Raw genomic sequence first — 23,548 nt, 5'->3', positions numbered from 1 at the left:
TCAGCATTTCTGTATCCCTTGGGTAAATTCCTAGCAGTGCTATTGCTGGGTCATAGGGGAGTTCTATTGTTAGTTTCCTGAGGAACCTCCACACTGTTTTCCAGAGGGACTGTACATTCCAGAGGGAATGTAGCTTACATTCCCACCAACAGTGTAGGAGGGTGCCCGTTTCTCCACATCCTCGCCCGCATCTAGAGTTCTCTGATTTGCTCATTTTAACTACTCTTATAATAATTTTTAAGTCAAATTATAGAAGAGCTATATAGAAAAATAAACTCTTATCCCTTTTATCTGATTCATACATTGTCACAAGTTTTCCAGGTGCATACTTGCAAGCTTTTCTTACTTTCTCTATATATATGTTTTTATTTTTACATAAATATGCGTCTGTCAAACAATATTTTTTCTTTAATAGTTTTATTTTTGAGAGAGAGACAGCACTCGAGCAGAGGAAGGCAGAGAGAGAGAGGGAGACACAGAATCTGAAGCAGCCTCCAGGCTCTGAGCTGTCAGCACAGAGCCCAGTGCGGGGCTTCAACTCATAAGCTGTGAGATCATGACCTGAGCCAAAGTCAGAAGCCCAACCACCTGAGCCACCCAGGCGCTCCTAATGATATTCTTTATAGCAGTTTTTCCCCAGCCTAGGCAGGATTCAAGCAATAATAATACATTGGATTCAGTTTTTAACTCTTTTTTTTTTTTTTTTTAGTCTTTTAATCTGGAATGCTTTCTCGTTCTTTGTGTTTCATAATACTGACATTTTGAAGAGGTACAGGCTAATTATTTTATAGAATGTACTCAACTGGAGTGCCTCGGTGGCTCAGTTAGTTGAGTGTCCAACTCTTGATTTTGGCTTGGGTTGTGATCGCAAGGTCATGGAATCGAGCCCCACTTTGAGGCTTAAGATTCTCTCTCTCTCTGCCTCTGTCCCTCTCCTTTTCTTACACACTGTCTCTCTCTCTCTTTCTGTCCCATTCCCTGCTTTACACATGGTCTTTCTCTCTCTCTCACACACACACAAATAAATAAATATTTAAAAATAATAAAAGAACGTGCTCAACTTAGTTTTGTCTAACCTACATGTTTAGATTCATTCATATAATGCATTCTTGGTAGGAATGCTACAATAAATGATATTCTGCCCTTAGTGCATCACATCAGGAGGCACATGATGTCAGTTTGTTCCCTATTGTGATATTAATTTTTATCACTTTAATAAAGTAGGCTCTGACAAGTCTGTCCTGTGTACAATTTCCATTTTCTTTTTTAATCTGGAAAGATTCCTTAAGAAAATTCCGGTTTCTGTCAAACTTTGATATAATGTTAGCATGGATTTATGATTCTTGCCTCTCATGGTCACAAAATGGTAAAGTAAATGGTGACTTTCTGTCACTTATTTATGTCTTTTTTTTTTTTTTTTTTTGGCCTCTGCTATAAAGAAGAACTTGCCCTTCTCCATTCATTCATTTTTTAAATTCATATGGACTCATAGATTACTACTTTATGCCTATTCTGTCCATCTGGTTAAAATTGAGTCCTATTGTTCACTTATTTTGGTGCTCAAATCGTTGCAGAACTAGTGAGAGGGAATTCCTTTCAAGCACTTCTGGGACATGAATATGGCATCTGGTATCTGTGTCCTCCCCTATTCTAATGAATTTTTTAACCTATAAAAAGTAATAAAAATTATCACAGTTCTATAACACAGAAGCATTAGCTGGCAAACAATCCACATTTCAGAATTTATTATAGTATTTCTTTTTTTTTTTAAGTTTATTTATTTATTTTGAGAGAGAGAACACCAGTGGGGAAATGACAGAGAGAGAAAGGGAAAGAGAATCCCAAGCAGGCTCTGCTCACAGCACATAGCCTGGCAGAGGGCTCAGTCCCACAAACAGTGAAATCATGACCTGAGTTGAAATCAATACTTGGACACTTAACTGACCGAACTACCCTGGTGCCCCAATTTATAGTATTTCTTCATATAATTTTTTGTAAAATAAAGGCAAGAAATATATAAATTCTTCTTATTTTGTTTTGTGATTTTGTGCTTATTGCTTGTTGGTATCCTTTTAAGTTTATACATTGCTTTAGGTAACATCTATTAAAAATAAAATAATAAACATCTGCTTTAATATATAGTTTCCAGAATTGTCTAAATTGATTCTAAAAATTGAAAGCCAATAAAGAATGTTTGTGAATTGTTTTGGTAAATATTTGCTATATAATAAAATAGTGTGAGTAAACCCATAAAGAAGAAGGAAAGGTAATCATAGGTCACTAACTCTAGGCTTCTCAAGGCATCAATAATAGAAAATTTTTTTTGCACTTATCACATACGGTAATATATTAAATCTTTACATGTATACATTTGTTTAAGCCTTATGACAACCTTATGGGATATGCATCATTATTCTATTTTTATTAATGATAAAACTGAAACACTGAGATGATAATAACTTGCCTATTGTCACATAGCTGTTGCATACCCACTCAAACCAAGCTTTTAAATTCTTTTCAGTGTCCCTTCACGTTTTTTGCTACTAATTTGCTACTGCTGTTTGATATCCCATCCCTTCTGTTTGTTTACCCCATGTCGAACTTTTTTTTTTTTTAATCTTTTTATTTTGTCCAAACATCTTTGTGTTTTTTCAGTGGGAATTGTGGGGAGAGATTAAATGCTGACACTTTATCGTCATGAACTGGAAATCAGCGCATTTCTTTAGATTGAACATAGGTTGAGTTTAACTTCAGCCACATTATTGCTCTTGCATAGATTATGACTTCTTGTGTAAATAATGCAGTCATACTTCTTTAGAAGAATGTTGATGTGTTCCTTAAAAGACTAAATTCTTATTTCCATGACTGAGCTTAGAAATTATTTCAGTTACCCACTTCTGACTATTCCTTGGGCATATCAAAAGTTTGCTACCACCCCCACATACATCCAGATTACCACCTACCTATTTATTATTCATCAGAAATGTGTTTGAGTGTCACATTCTAAGGGAGCGGGTATTACAAGCAGTCATTAATCTCAAGAGACTTTTTATTTTTTTAAAACTTTTACCTCCTCGGGGCTCCTGGGTGGCTCCGTCGGTTAAGCGTCCGACTTCGGCTCGGGTCATGATCTCACAGTTTGTGGGTTCGGGCCCGCATCGTGCTCTATGCTGACAGCTAGCTCAGAGCCTGGAGCCTACTTCGGATTCTGTGTCTCCCTCTCTCTCTGACCCTCCCCTGCTCACACTGTCTCTGTCTCTCTTAGAAATAAATAAAACATTTAAAAAGTGTTTTTAAATAAAAATATTACCTCCTCAATATCTCTTTGGCCACCATTCTTTTAGCCCTACTATCATTTTCTTGGTTTAATGCTTCATATTCTCTCTTGTGAATCACAGTAGTAGTTACCTATTTTGTCTTAGTAACCTTAGTTTTAACCTTTTTCTAATCTAGGTTCTGTTCTAGTAAATTCTCAGATGTATGAATGTATCAGAAAACCTTACGGAGTTGTTGGATTTTTTGTTTTTTTAAATACTGATGTACTTTCAAATACCATTATAGACTAAATTGGTGTAATCACTTTAGAAAGTTACTTGTCAGACTCTATTAAAATTAAAAGTAGACATACCCTTGATTGACATTTATAATTTAGGAATTTAGACTATAGATTTATACTTAGACATGTGTAAAAGACATAGGTACAAAGGTGTTCATCGTAGCACTATTTATAAAAATTTAAAACTTCAATTAATCTAAGTTTTGATCAGGAGAGACCCAGTTAACTTTGGTAGGATAGTTTTGATTCTATACAGTACTATGTAACTATAAATTTTAAAATGAGGTTGATATTATTTATGTTAAATATTCTATATGAGAAAATTTAATGAAGAAGGCATGGAGTAGAATGGTTCTATAACTATAAAGGAGTGATAAGATTTCAATATACAGATACCTGTTAGTAGATTATTTCTGGGATGATACATAAGGAATAGTTCGACAGTGGCTTTCTCAATGGAAAACTAGAGATTTGAGTGGTCAAGAAACTTAGTTTGAATTGTACACCATTATAATGTTGGATATTTTACAGTGTACAATTGCTTTTTAAATTTAAAAATCACTTGTTGAGTAATGAATAACTGGAAATTGACATTTAAAAACCATGTGCAGTTTATAATAGCACCAAAAAACATGAAATACTTCGGTATAAATCAACAAAATATGTGCAAGATCTGTATGCTGAAAACTACAAAACACTAGTGAGAGAAATACAAGATTTTCGTAAATGAAGATTATATCATGTTCATGAATTAGAAGACTCAATACTGTTAAGATGTCACTTTTCCCCAAACTGATCTTAGGATAATTAACACAATTCCATCTAAAATCTCTGCAGGACTTTTTGTAGAAACTGACAACTTGATTCATACAATTTATTTGGAAGGGCAAAATAATTTTTAAAAAGAAAAAAAGAATATTCACACTACTTGATTTCAAGACTAAACAGTAACCTTGACAGTGTGGTACTAAAGAAAGGCTGACATATAGATCAAAGGAACAGTATAGAGAATTCAGAAATACACTCGTATATATGGTCAGTTGATTTTTGACTATTTAAGAAATAGTTCTGAAAAAAATATATATATGTATATATATATCAGGAGAAAAAAGAATCTCAGTTCACACTTCACACCATATATGAAATTAACTCAAAATAGACCTTTAGACCATAAAACTATATGCAAAACCTGCAAGTATAAAACATCTGAAAGAATACACAAGAGAAAGTCTTTGTGACATTAATCAAAGATTTCTTAAATACAACATCAGAAGCATGATCCATAATTTAAAAATTTCAAAAATATACATTCGGCAAAATTAAGTACTTCTGCTCTTGAAAAATAGTGATAAGAGAATTGAAAAGACAAGTATATAAGACTGGAAGATATTTACAAATCACGTATCTGATAACAGATTTCTACTCAAAAAGATAAAGATCTCACAATTCTCAAAATTCAGTGGTAAGAAAAGCAACAGATAACTCACCAAAGAAGATAGATGACAGACACATGAAAAGTAATTTAACTCACTAGTCATTAGAGAAATGCGGATTAAAAGCATGATGAGATAATACTACAAACCATATAGAAAGTAGTGGAACTCATATGTTGCTGGCTGGAATGCAAAATGATACATTCACTTCAAAAAACAATTTGGCAATTTCTTATAAAGTTAAATATATACTTATCTGACCCAGCAGTCCCTCTCCTGAGTACTTATCCAAGAGAAATGAAAACTTAAGTTCACATAAAACCTATACTGAAAAGTGTGTAGCAGCTGTATTCGTAATTGCCTAAAACTGCAAACAACTCACATGTTCCATCAACTGATGAAGGTATAAAAACAAATTATATTATCATCCATACAGTAGAATACTTCTCAGCAATACCACTGTCATGCAACAACATGGATGAATCTCAATAACATACCAAGCCAAAGAAACCAGATGCACAAAGCTATGTGCTGTACAATTTTACTATATATTCTGGAAGAAGCAAAACTTAGAGTCAGAAAATAGAAATCCAGAATGGAGCAGGAAGCTGACTACAGAAGGGTATGGAGGAATTTGAAGGATGATGGAACTGTTTTATTTCCTGATTGTTTTGATGGTTACTTGATGATACATGTGTCAAAACTGCAGAACTATATGTTGAAGGCAGTAAATTTTTCTTTGTATATAAATTATACCTTAACTTTTTAATGCAAAAGGATAAAAATAAGAGTAGTTATTTCTCTTACGTCATGAATTCCATTTCAAAGCCTGGACCAGTGTATGTTTTGAGTTTTTGAAAGGCCCAGACCAAAACACTACCATAAGAACAAAAGAAAACATTAATCACATGGTAGAAATTTTAGAACCAAGAGCCATAGGTAGAAAAGTTTGATATAACCTTCATTCTTATTTTTCAGCTCTCTAGCAAAGTTATAGATAATGGTTGCAAATGTTATTTAAATTAAAATTAGTTTATTCAAACGGTTGTTGGATAGTTTCTGTTGACTCTAAGTCTTCAGGTGTGCAAACATGAAAATTTCTATTAATCTTCATCGATCCTTCAGAAACATGGCTAGAGTGAAGCATCTGCTCTCTTAGAAGACAGTATACAGTGTTATACCATTTTTTTAAAAGCTCAAAAACTAGAAAAACAATGTATTGTCCAATGATATGTATATGTGATAAAACTATTTTCTTAAGAGCCAGCACTTGATATATATGAAATTTAGTAGAATTGTTTGCCAGCCTTAAGGAATAGTGAAAGAAATTATTGATGGATACAAAGTTATTAGTATCCTAGTAGTTCCTAAAGTTGGTAGTCTGTTCACAGGTTAATTTCATTATTATTATGCTTTATAATACAGCTATTTTGAAGTATCAAATATTACATTAAAATATCTTAACAAAGAACAAATAGACATAAGCATAAACCAGGATATATACTCACTCTTTTAGAAGGCCATTTGTGACTTAGTTTCTGCTGATCTAGCCTCAGTGTATGCTTATCCTTACTCACCAGACTATTCCAGTTTATTGGTGAGGCTTTTTTTGAAATTTCTATCTCTTCAGCTTACATTGTCCCTTTGTTGCCAGATTAAATCTTAAATCTTTCTTTAAAGATTTAGTATATACTTTTGCTTCTCTAGAAAGTTTCACCATTATTACTCTTCCCAGCCAAGACAGCAGTCCTTCTTCTTGCCCCTCAACACCTGACCCTGTGTCTGTATAGTTAGTCAAACCAATTACTAAATTGTTACAGTTGAAACTTATTTTTCCATTAGATTATTCTCTAAGATCAGGTAAAATATTTGTTTTAAGCTCCTGGTCTAGCAGAAGACTTGGATACTGAGTAAAACATCTATTAGAAAAACAGAATTCATATTTTTCATGATTATGGTTTTAAATTGCCATACAGTTATATCTCTGATTATTTTTATTTTTGAGAGAGAGATAGAGACAGTGTGAGCAGGGGAGGGTCAGAGAGAGGAAGATACAGAATCCGAAGACAGGCTCCAGGCTCTGAGCTAGCAGTCAGCATAGAGCCTGATGCAGGGCTCGAACCCTCGAACTGTGAGATCATGACCTGAGCTGAAGTAGGACGCTTTGCCAACTGAGCCACCCAGGCGTCCCAACAAGATCTTTTTTGATGATAAAGCCTACATTGTTTGGGAAGAAAAGGCTGGTACACATGAACTGTTTAAGAGCAGGCCTGAGATTGTAAGAAGTGAATGCCTGGCCAGTGTCCTTTTCACTATATACCAAACCCTCTTTTGGAGATCAGTATGAAGAAATCTCACTAATATGGAAACCAACTTGACAATAAACTATTTGTAAAAAATAATATAATAAAAAAAAATCTCACTAAAAGAGATTATAATATTCCACACTGGACCTTATCATTGACATATCACATTTTTCTTCATATTCTCCCTTGTTTTAAATATTAGGAATTTATGAGAAAGCTTGACAGCAGAATTCCAGGGTCCAAAACTGTCAAGGATTAATGTGCATTAGCCTGCTTTGTAATCCATTCCTTGAGAAGTCTTTTAATTTTTTAGTTGCACAAGTCCACTAAAAACTTGACTATCTGAATTTTTAGCTCCGTTTTTTACCCTTCCAGTGATTTTTTTTTTAATGTATAGTATACTATGCCCACTGGTAATACAATATATAGGATGAACCTTCATTCCCAAACCACATGTAGAACTTAGGAATCTTTCTTCTCTGTTAAAGAATTATTTGTTACTTCTTTATCGCTATGATTTGTCTTAATGTTTGTGCTTTTGTTAGCATTTTCTCAAGAAAAATATTACTGCAAACTCTATTCTTTGCCATATTGACTATTATTTTTAATTATACAGTAAAACTGACTTATTTTTCTTGTATGTAAAGTTAGGAATTTTAACACGTGTATTGATTTATGTACTCACCACCACAATGTGTATCACATATCTTGAATATGTGGATATGAAACAGTTTCATCATCCCCCAATTTTTTCTTCATATTATCCTTTTATAGTTAGATGCTTGCCCTACCTACAACTGTTGTAAATCACTGCTCTGTTTTCCATCATTTTGGTTTTGCCTCTTTGAGATTTCCAAATAAATGATATCATAAAGCAATGTAACCCTCCAGAGAATAAAAGTCTTTCAGTAAGCATAATGTCTTCACTGACCATAATGCCTTTGCGATTAATCCAAATTGTTTGAATTGATAGATGGTTCATTTTTTAATTAATCATTGGTTCATTTCTACTTCATTGTGTAGATATAGCAGTTTGTTTTATTCATTCACCTGTTGAAAGACATTTGGGTTTCCATCTTTTGCTCTTACAACTAAAGCTGATGTGAACATATGTGTACAGCATTTTATTTGAACATAAGTTTTCCTTTCTCTAAAGTAAATGCTCAGGAGCATAGTTGCAGGTATTAGAGTATAAGTGTGTATTTGACTTTATTAGAAACTGCCACACCATTTTCCAGAATGTCTACACCATTCTGCATTCCTGCCAGCAATGCAAAAGTACCATTTGTTCCACATCTTTAGCAGCACTTGATTAGTACTTACATTAGCCATTCTTATAGGTGTGTAGTGGTGTCTCATTGTGCTTTTAATTAATATACATTTCCTTAATGCTAATGATGTTAAGCATCTTATTCGTGTGCTTATTTGCCAGCCTTACATTCTTCTTGGTAAAGCCATGTTGATTATTAATTTGCATCTAAACACTTTTTTCGAAGGGATGTTAATTGTCACTCACATTAACCTACTCTGAGTATGATAGAAAAACAAGTATTGGATATGAGAGGCAGACTAGTATGAAGTTCACTTTACTCTTTTGTCATGCATGTATCCACTAAAAAATTTGATTCTCCATCCCCTTAAGTCTCCTGCAAACAGAAGAGTGAAAGAGCCCCAATTTATCCCACAGTCAGTGTGTGAATTTTTAGTATCTTAAACATGTCCTATATATGTACTTAATATATATCCACACATGTATATATTATGTATACATAATCATTTTTTCTTATTCTATAGTTGTATTTTCCATAAAAATTCAGTTTTTCTAAACCTAACCATTCTAGGAGCATATCCTTTAGTCTTTTTTTTTTCTTTTCTTAAAAACATTTATTTTGAGAGAGAGCTAGCAAGCAGAGGAAGGGCAGAGAGAGAGGGAAAGAGGGAATCTTAAGCAGGCTCTGCACTGTCAGCAGAGTCTGACATGGAGCTCAAACCCACAGAGTACGAGATCATGACCTGAGCAAAAACCAAGAGTAGGACACTTAGCTGACTGAGCCAGCCAGGCACCCCACCTTTAGTCTTTATTTATATATAATATTACACTATGTCTTTAAGATATGTGATATCGTTAGCCAGAGGTTGATTGATTATCATTAATTCAGTCTGTTAATCAAAGATAAAGAGCTGTGGTTCCTTTAAATAGGTAAAAGTAATTATTAAGGAAAAGGTCTAATAAATAATTTTATGTTGATTAAGATAATGCTAACTGCTATAATAGATTAATCTCAACATCTCAGTGGCTTGACACAACAGAAATTTATTTCTCACCCTTACAAAGGGCAATTAAGGGAAGTGAGGTGTCACTGTACCATCTAGTCATTCAAGGACCCAAGGTCTCCTGGGTCATTCATTGGTATCCTGCTGGCAGATAGGAGAGTAGAAGATAGAATAGGCATTCCTGCTTCTTAACTACTTTTGCCCAGAAATGTGCAGTATACATTACTGTGTCCTCCCATGAACAGTGGGAGCACAGAAACAGGAGGACAGAGGAGTAGAGTTGGAAAAAATTCTTTGTCATCATCCCTATACTTGCTATATTACTGGAAGACCCTCTCCAGGAAATCAAGGAAAGAGAGAAGGCCTGTGGTCCTCACCAGTCAAAACAATCTCTTGGCTTTTTCCATTTTTATTGTTTGTCCTTCTTGTTTCATCTGTGTCTACTACAGAAGGATGAAGTTGCTGAAATAATATCTGGACAAGTTGGTGTAACATCATTAGTATGGAGGATAATAGTGTAAAGCTAGGAAGAAAGCATTCTAAATTTTCTTTTGAAATGGGATCAACTATATTGTTATATAATTATACCTCTGAGAAGGCAGAATACTTTCTAGTCAATGAAAGTGAGCTTTTTATTTTAAAATAATGCAGTAGAGCCTTTTTAAAATAAACTCATGATGAATACCAATATATGAACAGAATAGAATGAGTACGTTCTCCTTGAAATAGGTATTGGAGTGGCCAAGTGTCTGCTTCCCTCATAACCATTTCTAAGATGCTTCTGCAAAACTTTGGAACAGTTTGAATAACTTCCTAGTATATAGGTCAATAGAAATGTAGAAGGAAAGGAAATTATATTTGTGATGATTAGAAGAAATGGTAAATAAAATTAAGCTGTTTTTCAACATTACTTTTTTCTGTATCTTAATTTCCTACTGATAATGTTATTTGTATATTACTTTTCTAGTAGCTTAACAATTCAGGTTGTTTCAAATTAGAATTTTTTTAAATATTCTCTTTTCCTTCCACATAAACCATATTACTAGTGTACCTTATATTCAGAACTAGAGGTTATCACATTATGTGTCAGGACCAGAACATGTACCCATACTGAGCATTTCCTAAGTACAGTAAGGTGATTTCTTTAGCATTAATGTTCATAACTTGACAGTGTTTCAGTAGTCTTATTTCTGACGTCAGTCATTTAATTACTACTGTGTTTGATAAAATCCTGACATCACCTCACTAGTGTTGCATCAAAAGCAGCACTACTTATCCCTTTAATTCTGATGAATTATTTTCAGTGCTGAGTAGGTATATTGTAGATATCTTTTGCTTATGTGATCTGGAACCTAAAATTTTTGAAGTTCAAACCACCTAAAATTTTAATCACTTCCTTCACATGCCACTCACTGACTTCTGTTTTGATTTATTATATATATATATATGTAATATATATAATATATATTCTTATAATTTTTAATTTATATCAACTGGGGAAGACAATAGAGATACTATAATAATGGAATATTTTATTAGATATGCTTTATTGCAATAAAGATATATCATGTATTCAAACAAAAATGTAGTAGAAGCCCTATCCAAAGTGAAATTCTTCTATAGTTATGATTCTTAACCAGTTTTATTTTCCTGAATTCTGTTATTTGTCTCTGGAAATAAGGACAGATATTTCACAGAACAAGATTTCAGTGCCAGTAGAAAATGAAAATGTGCCCATCTCCATTAATAATTAGAGAAATGCAAGTTAATACTGCATTAAGATAGTACTCTTGGTACTGTCAACCATAAAGTTAAACATACACATACTGGGGCGCCTGGGTGGCCCAGTCAATTAAGCGTTGGACTTCGGCTCGGGTCATGATCTCAAGGTTCGTGGATTCGAGCCCTGCATCGGGCTCTGTGCTGACAGCCAGCTCAGAGGCTGGAGCCTGCTTCAGATTCTGTGTCTCCCTCTCTCTCTGATCCTCCCCTGCTCACGCTCTCTCTCTCTCAGAAATAAATAAAACATTTTTAAAAAATTTAAAAAAAAAAGAAAAAACATACACATACTATAGGGGGTGCCTGGGTGGCTCAGTTGGCTAAGCACTCTGGCTCAGGTCATGATCTCACAGTTCATGGGTTCGAGCCCCACATCGGGCTCTGTGCTGACAGCTTAGGGCCTGGAGCCTGCTTTGGATTCTGTATCTCCCTCTCTCTGTCTGCTCCTCCTCTGCTCATGCTCTCTGTCTCTTTGTCTCTCAAGAATAAATAGACATTAAAATTTTTTTAATAAAAAAAAATACACATACTATATAATCCAGCAATCCTATTTGTAGAACAGTGGCCCTCAAAGTATAGTTTGGAGAGCCCTGGTGGTTTCCAGAGCAGGTCTTTGAGGTCAAATTGTTTTTATAATAAGAGGAAGATGTTACTTGCTTTTATTCTCATTATTATCTCACAAATGTACATTGAAGTATTGGTGTCATGTCAAAGAATATCCACATTTATTTACAAAGACTGCTAAAATAAAAATCTTTTTCCAGCAATCTGTGATATTGGAATTTCCTCACATGCTTCAGTCAAAATAGCATATTTTAATAAAATGCAGAAGCAGATTTGAAACCCTGTTTTTTATTAAGCTGGACGTTAGATTTGCAAAAAAGTGAAACAGTGCCATTCTTCCCACTAAATGATTTTCATTTTAGAAAATTTAGTGCTCTTTCAGAAATATGTATTCTTTATTATGATATAATTAGGTCATTTTAATTTTTTAAAGTTTACTTATTTTGAGAGCGAGAGACACAGAGCACACAAGCGGGGGAGGGGCAAAGAGAAGAGGCAGAATCCCAAATAGGCTCCATGCTATCAGTGCAGAGCCCAACATGGAGCCTGAACTCACAGACCATGAGAAAATGACCTGAGCCGGTATCAAGAGTCCGACACAAGCACCTGAGCCACCCAGGCGTCTCTATTATTTTAATTTTTAAATGAACTAATATATATTTGAAACATTTTTAATTCCTAATATGATAAATGTTATATAACCTACATAAAAACAATTTAGGATTGTTTTTTTTAAAGGAGTATTTTAGTAATATTTGAGTGTAGAAAGGTCCTGAGAATTAAAACTTCCAAGAACCTCTTAGCTAGACAAATGCATATGTGAGTACCAGGAGACATATATAAGTATTCATAGTATCGTTATTCATGATGGCCCAAAACTATAGGCACTGTAAGAGCTCAACAACAATAAAATGAATGAATAAATAGGAGGATATTCTAAATATAGTACAAGACCAAGAAATAATGAACTGTAGCTATATGCAGCAATATGTATAAATCCTAACTATAAATGTTAAAATCAAGGAAATCAGATACAAAGTAATACATATTACATAATTACATTTATATAATGTTCACAACTAGTCATAATAAAATCAGTATTTAGAGAATGAGATTTAAGTAGTTAAAATATACCGACTGCCTGATAAATCAAAATGACTATTACCCTTCAAGGGGAGAAAAGACATTATATTGGGAGAAGGTGCTGGCAATGTTGTATTTCTTGATCCAGGTGGTGTTTACATCGGTAATTTTCTTTATATTAATTTATTAAATGTTTTCTGTACATTTCTTTATAAGTGTTCTATTTCATAGTTAAAATGCTTTAAAACAAAAGTAATCATTTTAAAATTTGGATAGAAATGATTTCTTCAGTCTTCCTTTAAAAATCTGACTACGCAAACTATTCATATCAGTAGATTTTTGTTTAAAGCGTAGTGTTATTTGGGTCCATATTTATCAAGATGTTGTATCTTTATTCTCTAGATTAATATTTTGGTTTGTCTTTTTTTTTTTTAACCAAATATTTTTTTACACATTCTCATTAATTCTACAAAAATTTGGACTTGAAACCTTATTATAAAAACTATGATAAACATTGTTCTCTTAATACTGTATAAACATAAACTATGTCTCATTTGTTTGAATTTTTTTATTTGATACAGATAGTCGTACAGGCACTGCAGTGTTCCCATTACTCGATTCTTTGGCAGTTGGTGAAAATTACTGATGGTTCTCCTTCCAAAGTAAGTAAGAGTTTCTGAAGGCAGAAGGGTTATTACTAAAACAAAATAACCTTGTTTAAACCATTATTTAATAATTTAATGTTACNTAATTATTATTATCAGTTCTTGCTTTATTCTATGAGTAAGTATATTTTACCTCTTTGGAAGATAACCAGTTCTTCAAGCAGCAGATGCAAAATTGTACAGATATACCAAGTTAAAAGTCTTAAGAGAAATAACTGTAGTAGAAACCACAAGAGCTCTGATAAGTGACTTGCTATTTAAAAGAGAATAGTATTGAAGGTAATACTGTGTAAAGCTCTTAGTTATGGAATTATAACACTTTGGGGCCCAAACTAAACAACATTCTTGTTAAAAACAAACTGTAAGATAATTTTTTTTAAATTTTAATGTATCCATGACCATTTGAAATAAAAAGGGAAATACAAATCAGATTAAATGAAAGTAGGATCTAAGAGACTCAAATCAGAGCCTAAAGCCTACTTAACCTTTGAGGATATTGTCTAATCTAGACAAATCCCAAGGCCCTTCCAAGGTGGAATAACTAATGGGTAGTACATCTCCCTGATAAAGTTGAGATACTAAAGAACTACTTCTAGCACAAGGGTAAATTAGAAATAAGCCCACTCCAACTCCATTCATGGGGAAAGATAAGGAAAATAGCCTGTCTTAAAATCTGTTAAATGGAAAGATACAGGTCTTTCTTGAAAGTTTATAGCCATGAATGAGTTTTCACATAGGTCATACTACTTCAGTGCTCCATTAAAAAAATTTTTTAAAGCAAATTAAGATCTTGATTAAAATATTTGTGGTAGTGATATCTCCAAGCACTTAACAGAATCAAATGTAAATCTTTTCTGAAGGAATTTGCTTCTAAGAGGCAAATAAAATTTTTTAAGAAAAATGAGCTCATGGTAAAGATTACTCAACTAAAAAGAAAACGAGAAAAAATGAACAGAACCATGATGAGAATCAGACCAAAGAAATACTATTTATACATTAGAATTATCTGATACAAATATAAATATATTTCACTTGTCTCATGAAATGAGAAAGGCTTGAACATGAGTAAAGAGCAAACACTTGATAAGGAACCAAATAAAGTATTATGTTTACATATACTCATCTTAATAAAACAGGTGCTATTCAACCAGGAAAGAAGGTTAATAATTCATCATAGAACCAACAGCTTGACAGGGAGCATTCTTTTCTTTCCTGTTAATAATATGAGGATTTTTCTGCCTTTAGAAAGTATTTGGGGTTTTTATTTATTTTCTATTAGAACAACAGTAATATATTGGTTAGCCTCCTCATTTTTCTATTGTATTGACAATGTTAGTCTTAAAAAGCAAAAATCAGAGTTAACCTTCTGTTAGTAACAAAAGTTATTTAAAGGTGCATTACATTTTCATATTTTTGAGTTATTCTTTAGTATGGTAAAATTAAAGGAGATTGAATATATGTAAGTTAAAATTTGATAGCAAGAGTATGTATATTACACATAATCACTCAACTTTTATTTTTATTTTTCCATCTGATTTTGGTATTCAGTTTTTTCCACTAAAATTATTTAGGTTATCTGAGCTGTTATAATTTGCCTGGATATTGATACTTGCATTTAAGTACATTTTGAATATATACTTGCCAAAAAAATTAGCATAATTAATGGTGGTTAATTCCTCTTTTAAGTTTAGTTTCAGTTTTGTTCTTTTATAACTATATTCCATAATTGGAGTGAGACTCTATTCTTGATCCCACTTCTTTGAATGTTTTCTGTTTTTGTAATCCTGTTACAGTAAAATTATTCTGAGATTCCTTACCTTTCTGTTTTATTTTCTCACATATTTTTCTAATAAAAGATGCCTTCATTTTTTGTCATAAGTCATAATACAGATTTCATAGTTGTCATTGCCACAGTGGCAATGCACCTGTTGTGATCAACATGGGTTTTCTTTATACCAGAAATAATGCTGCAGCATCTTTTAGGTGCTTTATATTCACTTGGTTTCTGTTTCTTGTTTTGTGTGCATTTATATCATATGTGAAATTCTCCTTTAAGTGTCTCTCACATTATTTCTTCTCATTTTGAAGTTGGTATTTTTTTAACCAAAGCATATTCAGTAATCATTGTGTGTTGATTGTATCTGTAATTTAAAAATAGTTCTCTAAGTGATAATCTTGAAAAGTGTGACTCTTCAAAACACAAGCAAACTTTAAATATTAATCTCTCATTGCTAAGATTTCTCCTTTTAAAACATTTGTAATGATTTTTATACATAATAATAACTAGTTCATGAATTGCCAGACTTTACAATCTTTGGCAATGATGTAGATATCTTTGAAAATTTAGGATCTTTAAAAATTTAGATGTGCAAGCTTTGTATGCATTTAATCTTTATTCTTTATTATTACTATCCCACTTGATATCAGCTTCCTAAATGCAGTTCCAGCCACATCATTAACTTGTTGTATAAATAACCTTGAGATAATTTTAAAACAAATAATTTATCTCATAGCATTTTATCTATTGTGAATTGCTTTCCAGATATTAATAACAACTAAAATAATCACTTACGTGTGTCAGGTTACTTATTTATAAAACTGAAAGTTATATTGGGCCAATTTTTTCTAGCTCTAAAATTCTTCGTTCCGCTAAGGTTAATAACTTAGATGTCTGGGTAGATACATAAGAATCTCAATAGTAGTTAACTCTCGGGAATAGAAATTCTTTTTGAACAGGCATAAGGAGAGAAATTTACTTTTTGCTTTAAACCTTTTGATACTGTTTGAGGGATTGTTTTTATTGATGATGATATCTAACAGTGATAATTTTATCACAACAACTTTCAAAATCTAGTATAAAAACATCTTGATTCTCCATCCTAATCTTACAGTTTGATTTATCATGTATAACTCACAGAGTTGTTAAACTTGAATGAATACTAGAAAAATGCCTAATGTGCCCTGTATCTTATTTGCTGTAGCAACATTATTCTGTTGTTTAAATGTGATATTAAAGCTATAAGGAAGTTTGGAAGTGATTTGATAGAACCTGTTGTAGATAAGGCCTAGAAGGGGACATTGCTGTTATTATTACTTTTGTTAATGTTTTACTTCAGGTGATTTTGTACATTACTGCTAAGAAACCTGATACTTAGAAACATTGGGACTTGACTAAGATCTGAAACTTAGAGCACAAGTCTTTTGAATCTTAATCTAGTAGCACTTTTTAAATTCTTCCGTTATTAAGATTTTAATACAACTAGTTCTAGAAAGTGTTGTTGGTGCCGTTGTTGTTAAACAAATTTTTAAGGGCACATTGATTGACTCCTTGCTGAACACAAGCTAACATGTGTATTATTCAGTTGGATACTGAAGTTATGTTATATAGCCAGTTTCATCATTCTGTATCCCTGAACAGGATACATTTAAATGAGAAGTGACTGTGACTTTAAATGCCTCAGTTTGTAATGCCAAGTAGGTTACAGTTATAGTATACAGAGGACATTGGTAATGCAGTCTTATTTTTCCTTTTAATTTGTTTTCTAAAAATTAAATCTAATAAAATGGTCCCTTGTGGTCTATATATTTTTTAACATGTGTAATGATCATTTAGAGACAACTTGAAAGTGTTCTTACATGAATTATTTTTGGTTTTTGTTGTCAATTATTATGTTAATATGAAATGAACCATTTTGCTAGTGAGCGAGCTAGCCAGAAGAAATTCATTTAAATCTCTGAAGGGGTCATTTATGTTTTTGATTAATAAATTATGTTTATTAGTTTTTGGTGTATAATATAAAGCAGAATGGTTTTTATAAATTTGGGCTTCCTTATTTGAGTACTTGTTCATTGTAAAAAAATACATAAATAACATTTCTGAATCTTACCACCTGTGGATAACCACTGTTAATATTTTGGTGCATTTTCTTTTAATACTTTTTCTAACATATTTTAGTCTTATTGAAATCATAATGTGTTTACAGTGTATAAAATTTAGTGTCTCCTCTTCAGTCCACATTTGTTTTAGTTATTGTTTATAGATAATATTTTTATGTATGCATGATAGCCTATTGTATAGCTCTACCATAGTTTATTTTACCACTCTTATCTCTTGGATATTTAGGTGGTGTAAGCATGTTAACAAATAAAATTAATGCCATAATGGGCATTCTGGTGCAAAAGCTTGTTCTATGTTTTACATTGTTTCATCCTGTATTATATTCTTAAAAATGGAACTGCTGGGTCAAAGATGGTACATACTTTTAAGGCTTGATTTATACTGCAAAATTGCTTTTCAGAGAGTACTTTCTAAAATTTCTTTTTCTTCTCTATGGTCTTGAGCACTGCCATTTAGAAAATTATCAATGGTAGTTATATTTGAAGTTTAAATTCAAGTTATAATTTAACACAACAGTGAACACTTTTATAAAATAAAGTATGTGAGAAGACTATATCAAGAACAGGATTAGATCTTTATTTGAATTGGAAGTTCATTGGGTTTTACCAATGGGTATTTCCTCTGTTCCCCTAATTTCCAGAGTTGAAGCTCTTTGGCAGTCACACAGGTCATGCTCAGTATACTTTGCTCCGGTGCCCCCTAGTGCTGGTCCTGTAGAAGCAGCCTTCAGTTTCTCTTCTCTAACAGAAAACATCCTTCTTCCTTCAGCTCCTTCTGGACATATACAAAGACATTTAAAGAGCCAGGTAAATAAGAGTTAGGGCTAATATAATACCCCTATTGCCTTTTTTGGCCTGGGGATCTAGAATTTATTCTCAGTATTTTTTCCTCCTGGGAGGAGCTGTCCTACTCTCTATAATCTTAAATTTGTAGCTCTCTGCCTTACCCTGCATGTTCCTAAGATAGCGGTAGACAGGGCCTGGGGCAAACATCCCTGCCTTTTGGACCCCAGTCCTATTCCTAATCTTTTAAGTTAAAGAAAATCAACATCCCTCGGGTAGCATAATCAAATTATTATTGAGATATTTAGCTGCAAAATTTATTCCTCCATTACCTTCTTGACTGAAGAGTCTCCTCTGCAAAGTCCAACTTGTCTACCTGCAAATGGACTGAGGTAGGAAAGGGTTAGGGTGAAAGTGGAACCTGAAGGTAGCCAAGCTCAGTGAGGAGACATGTTTAACCTTGGTATTCTTTATACAAACATACGTTTTTAGAAATAGGCTTAAATGTGTAAACATCTACAGGCAGTTTTCTACGCCTCTTTCTTTTCTCTTCCCTTCCCAGTCCTTTAGAATAACAAAAATAAGAGCGTTAGCTCACTTGGGACCTTGCTCCAAATTCCTAGGATCATAAAAGACAGATAGCATCTTTCCATCTGCAGAGTTAACTGCTTTGTGTAGGGAGGGAATGGGGCCAAGAGTGGGAAATAATAGTTGTCTCTCTTAAGAACAAATTTTTAGTAGCATATAACCATTTTATTTCATTCTTTTCTTCTTAAATCTTTAACCTCTACCTTTTATTTCATGACAATTCTTTCCTCAGTAACTATCTAGTTAATTTAAAGCCTTTCGTTTTGATTGTTCCAAGACTTCAGAGTCATTCTTTGATAGTAATGTTTTTATTAATATTATGTCCTATCTCAATGAGGTACTCATTGGCTGGTCTAGGAAAGTTAAGGTAGAAAAAAGCTTTACGAGCCTATCCGGTCAGGTGCTATTTCTGCTTACACAGGGACAGTGGTCTTTAAAGCACCTAGTTAATAAACACTGAAACTCCTTAACATATTTAATGCCTTTCATATAAGTAGTAAGCCAGGACTGAGAAGATATATTCTAAGTAACAATTATTATGATGTAAAAGTATGTTTTAACTGAGCTTATCCAGGATCTAAAGCAGTTTTAAGAATGTTTAAATAAAACATAACAGTTGCCACTTTCTGCTACAGAGACTGGAGATTTGCCTCACCAGAATTAATGATAAAAGAAGTTTACTTCCCTGTCTGTCCATTTATTTGAATAGAAAGGAAATAGGTGTTTTATATTCTACTTAATATTCTCTGATATCATAATGCCTTTTCCTTCCTACAATAGGTTTTTTGTTTTAAAAATGTTTTTCTCCAGCAGCCATTCTAAAATCTCTAGGTATTTGTTACAGGACTTCTTGTGACATACCCAATTCATATATATAAGAAGCTCCTAGTTTATAAATAGGGTATATTTCCAGAATTTTTTGTGTTGGAGAATGGTCTTTGGTGTTAAATCTAAGTTCAGATTTTGGTACCATTTCTTACCTCCTGTGGCAAAGATAAGAAAGTTACTTCACCTTTGAACTTGAGTTTCCTAATGGGTATGTGATAGATCACTCACTGCTGGTGAGGGTTGTTGGAAGGACTGAACTGAAAGAAGTGTTTAAGCAAACAACAAATGTTGTTTTGATGGCATCAAACTGCAGTCTTTGTCTATGCCTTCCTAATCTCCCCATTCACAACCAAGAATGGGTACTAAATGAACCATTACCTAAGGCTATGGAAGTCTGTAAACTCACTCAGTAGCTAGTATAGAGAAAGAGCATGGTAGATTTTTGTTCTCCCTCTGTATCTTGGAATGATTTGGGAATTCAGGTCTCTCACTTTGGTCCTAACAGTTGCTACTTTTCCCCTGCCCTTCTGATTCCTCCTTTAGCTTCCTTCATCTTGGTACACTATAGGAAGGACGTCAGAAGATGTTTTGGAACTACAATAGTCAGCTTAAGGGTTCCTGGATCAGAAATGGATTAGTCTGAGGCATGGCAAGAGTCAGCATGTGGGGATTCAAATTACCAAGAACAGGAACAACAGTGAAAACTAGGTATTACATTTGGAGGTTAAATATTCAATAGTTAATTTACTTGAATTCACAGAAGTGGCACACCCTGTCCCCCAAAAGAGAAGCTAGTAGCAACTATTCATACAAGAAAGCAGTTTTAAAGGGTTTTTAAACATGGGGTTTGAACATAAGAAAGCAGTTTTAAACATAGTGTTTACTCTACTACACTGGTGACACTTTTTACTGTGTCTCTTGCTCACTGATGTGTCCCAAGTGAATGAATATAGTTTCATTTGTTTTTATCATATTTAATGTGAATAATGACTTACTGGGCTAAAAAGCGACGAACCTCACTATGTGTTAGTAAGGGTGCTAAATACAGATAAACATAACATAGTTTATGCTTCAAAGAGCTTTATAACCCAGTACAGACTGGGCATACTACAGCTTACGGATAAAATGTGGCCTGACCCCTGTTTTTATAATAACATTTTCATGGAAAATAGCCATGCTCCTTAATTTCTGTGCTATATAGGGCTGCTTTTATATTAAGTGTCAGAATTAAGTGGTTGGGACAGACACTGTATGGCTTATGGAGCCTAAAATTAATTACTCTTTGACCCTTTACACAAAAAGTTTGCCAACCCCTGGCTTAGTAAGGTAACCTCATGGTCTTGTTTACCAGACTTTGTCAATAGTCCTATTTGTCTTTTCTGGGTAACTAGTCTTTTGCCCTTCTTTGTCATGAAAACTGATCACCAAATTCTTTACAGACTTTCTTTTAATATCCTGACATCTTTGACCTGGCCTTGGTCCTTATTTTACAACTTTTCTGTTCTATTTCTGCCCATTGTAAAAATGTGTATTTGTCACATAATATGTATGTATGTGCTACTAGTTTTATGTATATACTGATTTTTCTGTGGCTTCAGTTTCTGGCTATGGTTATCTTAAGGGTATTTCATAGCTGTACATAAAAGGACAGCTCAATTTAGTCTTTCTCTAGACATATAAAATTGTGATACATAATAAAAAGGAATCACCCATTTCCTTTAAGNTAGTGACTGTTAGGACCAAAGTGACAAAGTTGACTTCCCACATTATTCCGAAATACAGATAGAGGACAAAATCTACCATGCTGTATCTCAAGTCTATAGTAGCTACATGTTTCTTTGTGTAGGAACTAAACTCTGACCTTTCTCCACTGACTATAATCATGTCGAGATACTTGGTTCTTAAGAGACAGTCTACATTTAAGATCTGGCTTTCTTCTCAGGATGTTAGAGTAAGTCAACATTGAGCCTTTGTGCCTTTGAGAAAACTTTCTAATATGGCTTACATGATAAATTCACTATCTTGATTTTGCCAGCCTTCTTCAGCATTTTTCATTGTTGAGATTTTGCCAATTAGGGTGTAAAACATCTTAATTCCTTGAAATTTTTGGTTTCAGTCCTAATAGGAAGAAAAACAAAATAAAAAACAAAAAACTTTGGTCTGGCTAGTGAAGCAGCTTGCAAAATGACTATGAAAGAAGATAGCCCCAAGATATTATAACTTAAGTCTCAGTATAATATTATCTCCTGACCCATTTGAATTCCTTTTTCCATAGCTACTTTAGGGAAAAGTGTTCATGATGCCAAGCTGCTTTGTGAAAATAAGAGATAATACTGTTTCATTTAGGAAAAAGTGTTTGAAAAGAAGTACCATATACTTAGTATATATAGCTTATCCTGGACTAAGTAGCAGATTACTCTGCTGTTGACTCTCTGTCTTTAGTCTCACCTCTGTAATTCAGGTACTCCGGCTAGAAAGGGAATTTATAGGCAAAATCCCATCCTGTTAAAAGTTTTGGAGGTATTTCCTAAACATTCTAGTTTCTTAAAATGGCAGTCTGGGTAATCAGCAGATCTTGTTCTTGGGTGGTTGTTTTTCAAAGTCCATTGAGTTGACTGGCTTTTTTGTTTATATATAAATATATTTGAGTAATTTGAGTTTCAAATATCTTATCTCCATAATTCCTGTTTCTTCAACATAGTAATTTTCTCACTTTATAGAAAAAAGTCATTAGAGCAAAATGGTTAAGAGCACAGACTAGAGGCAGACTTTGGTCTTTGGACCTGCATTTAACATCTCTGCCTGTTTCTTCATATATAAAATGGGAGTGATAATAATATCAGTACCCATCACAGTTATGAGGATTAGTTGAATTTAATTCATGAAAAGCTTAGATTAGTGCCTGGTACACAGTAACTGCCAGTAAATGTTAACTTTATTATTATTGAATTCTAGCCCAGAAAATACCACATACAAAATGCTCCTGTTTATTCAGTGTAAGTTAAATATATTTAATTTTTTTCATAATGACTTTAAAGCTATTACAACAGGAGAGAAGGTATTTCATTCCAGACTATGTGGAATGTAACAAGTTTTCTTAAATTTTAAAACTGCCAATGGTTTATACTTAATTTTTTTAAGTCTATTTATTTATTTTGAAAGAGAGAGAGAGAGAGCCGGGGAAGGGCAGAGAGAGGGAGAAGGGAGAGAGACTCCCAAGCAGCTTCTCCACTGTCAGCCCAACATGAGGCTTGAATTCATGAACTGTAATTTCATGGCCTGAGCCGAAACCAAGAGTTGGATACTTAACTAACTGAGCCATCCAGGTGCCCCTCAATGATTATATTTTAAAGGAGTTCAATTAATTGTACTAATTTTTATGGTTTTAAATTAAGCTCTTATTATTGGCCCTATTTATAATCTTTCTATATTATTCTTATTTTTTCATCCTTTTGAATATTATCTATTCTTGTTTTTTAAGAGACATTAAGAATAAAGCCCATTCTGTGAAACTTACTTTAATACTTAAGCTTTAAGCTGACAAACCCTGAACCTCTTTTAAAGTTTTGATTTAACATCCTGAAAATTCCTCAAGATATTTATTACCACATATCCCAAAAGTGGTTGCCTGACTTAGCACAATCACAGCCTTTGGAACCATCATTCCAACTATTTAAATCAAATGAAATATTGTAAAGTGTAATAAAAGCACTGGATTCTGAAATCCACAAGAACCTAAAGTCTCTTTCGAGCTGTTTAAAGGGATTGACCATATAAGATTAGTTAAAATAT

The 23,548-nt window shown here is 33.2% G+C and overlaps 1 protein-coding gene across 3 annotated transcripts in view; it reads left to right on the top strand.

Moving 5' to 3' along the window:
• The window catches only part of STAG1 (STAG1 cohesin complex component), a 422,866-nt gene that overhangs the window by 356,010 nt on the left and 43,308 nt on the right, over nt 1-23,548 (top strand). For 2 of the 3 annotated variants that reach the window (XM_077752338.1, XM_077752339.1), the window contains exon 22: nt 13,577-13,657. The exons of the other annotated variant lie outside the window; for it this stretch is intronic. In XM_077752338.1, the coding sequence (XP_077608464.1) occupies nt 13,577-13,657 (81 nt within the window). The remainder of the gene's footprint in view (nt 1-13,576; nt 13,658-23,548) is intronic. 3 annotated transcript variants of the gene reach the window in all.

Source organism: Crocuta crocuta, unplaced genomic scaffold (assembly GCF_008692635.1).
Source record: "Crocuta crocuta isolate KB4526 unplaced genomic scaffold, BGI_CrCroc_1.0 scaffold580, whole genome shotgun sequence".
In the NCBI taxonomy this organism is placed as follows: Eukaryota; Metazoa; Chordata; class Mammalia; order Carnivora; family Hyaenidae; genus Crocuta; species Crocuta crocuta.
Note: the sequence above shows the minus strand (reverse complement) of the source record. Positions and strands in the feature narration are given on the sequence as shown.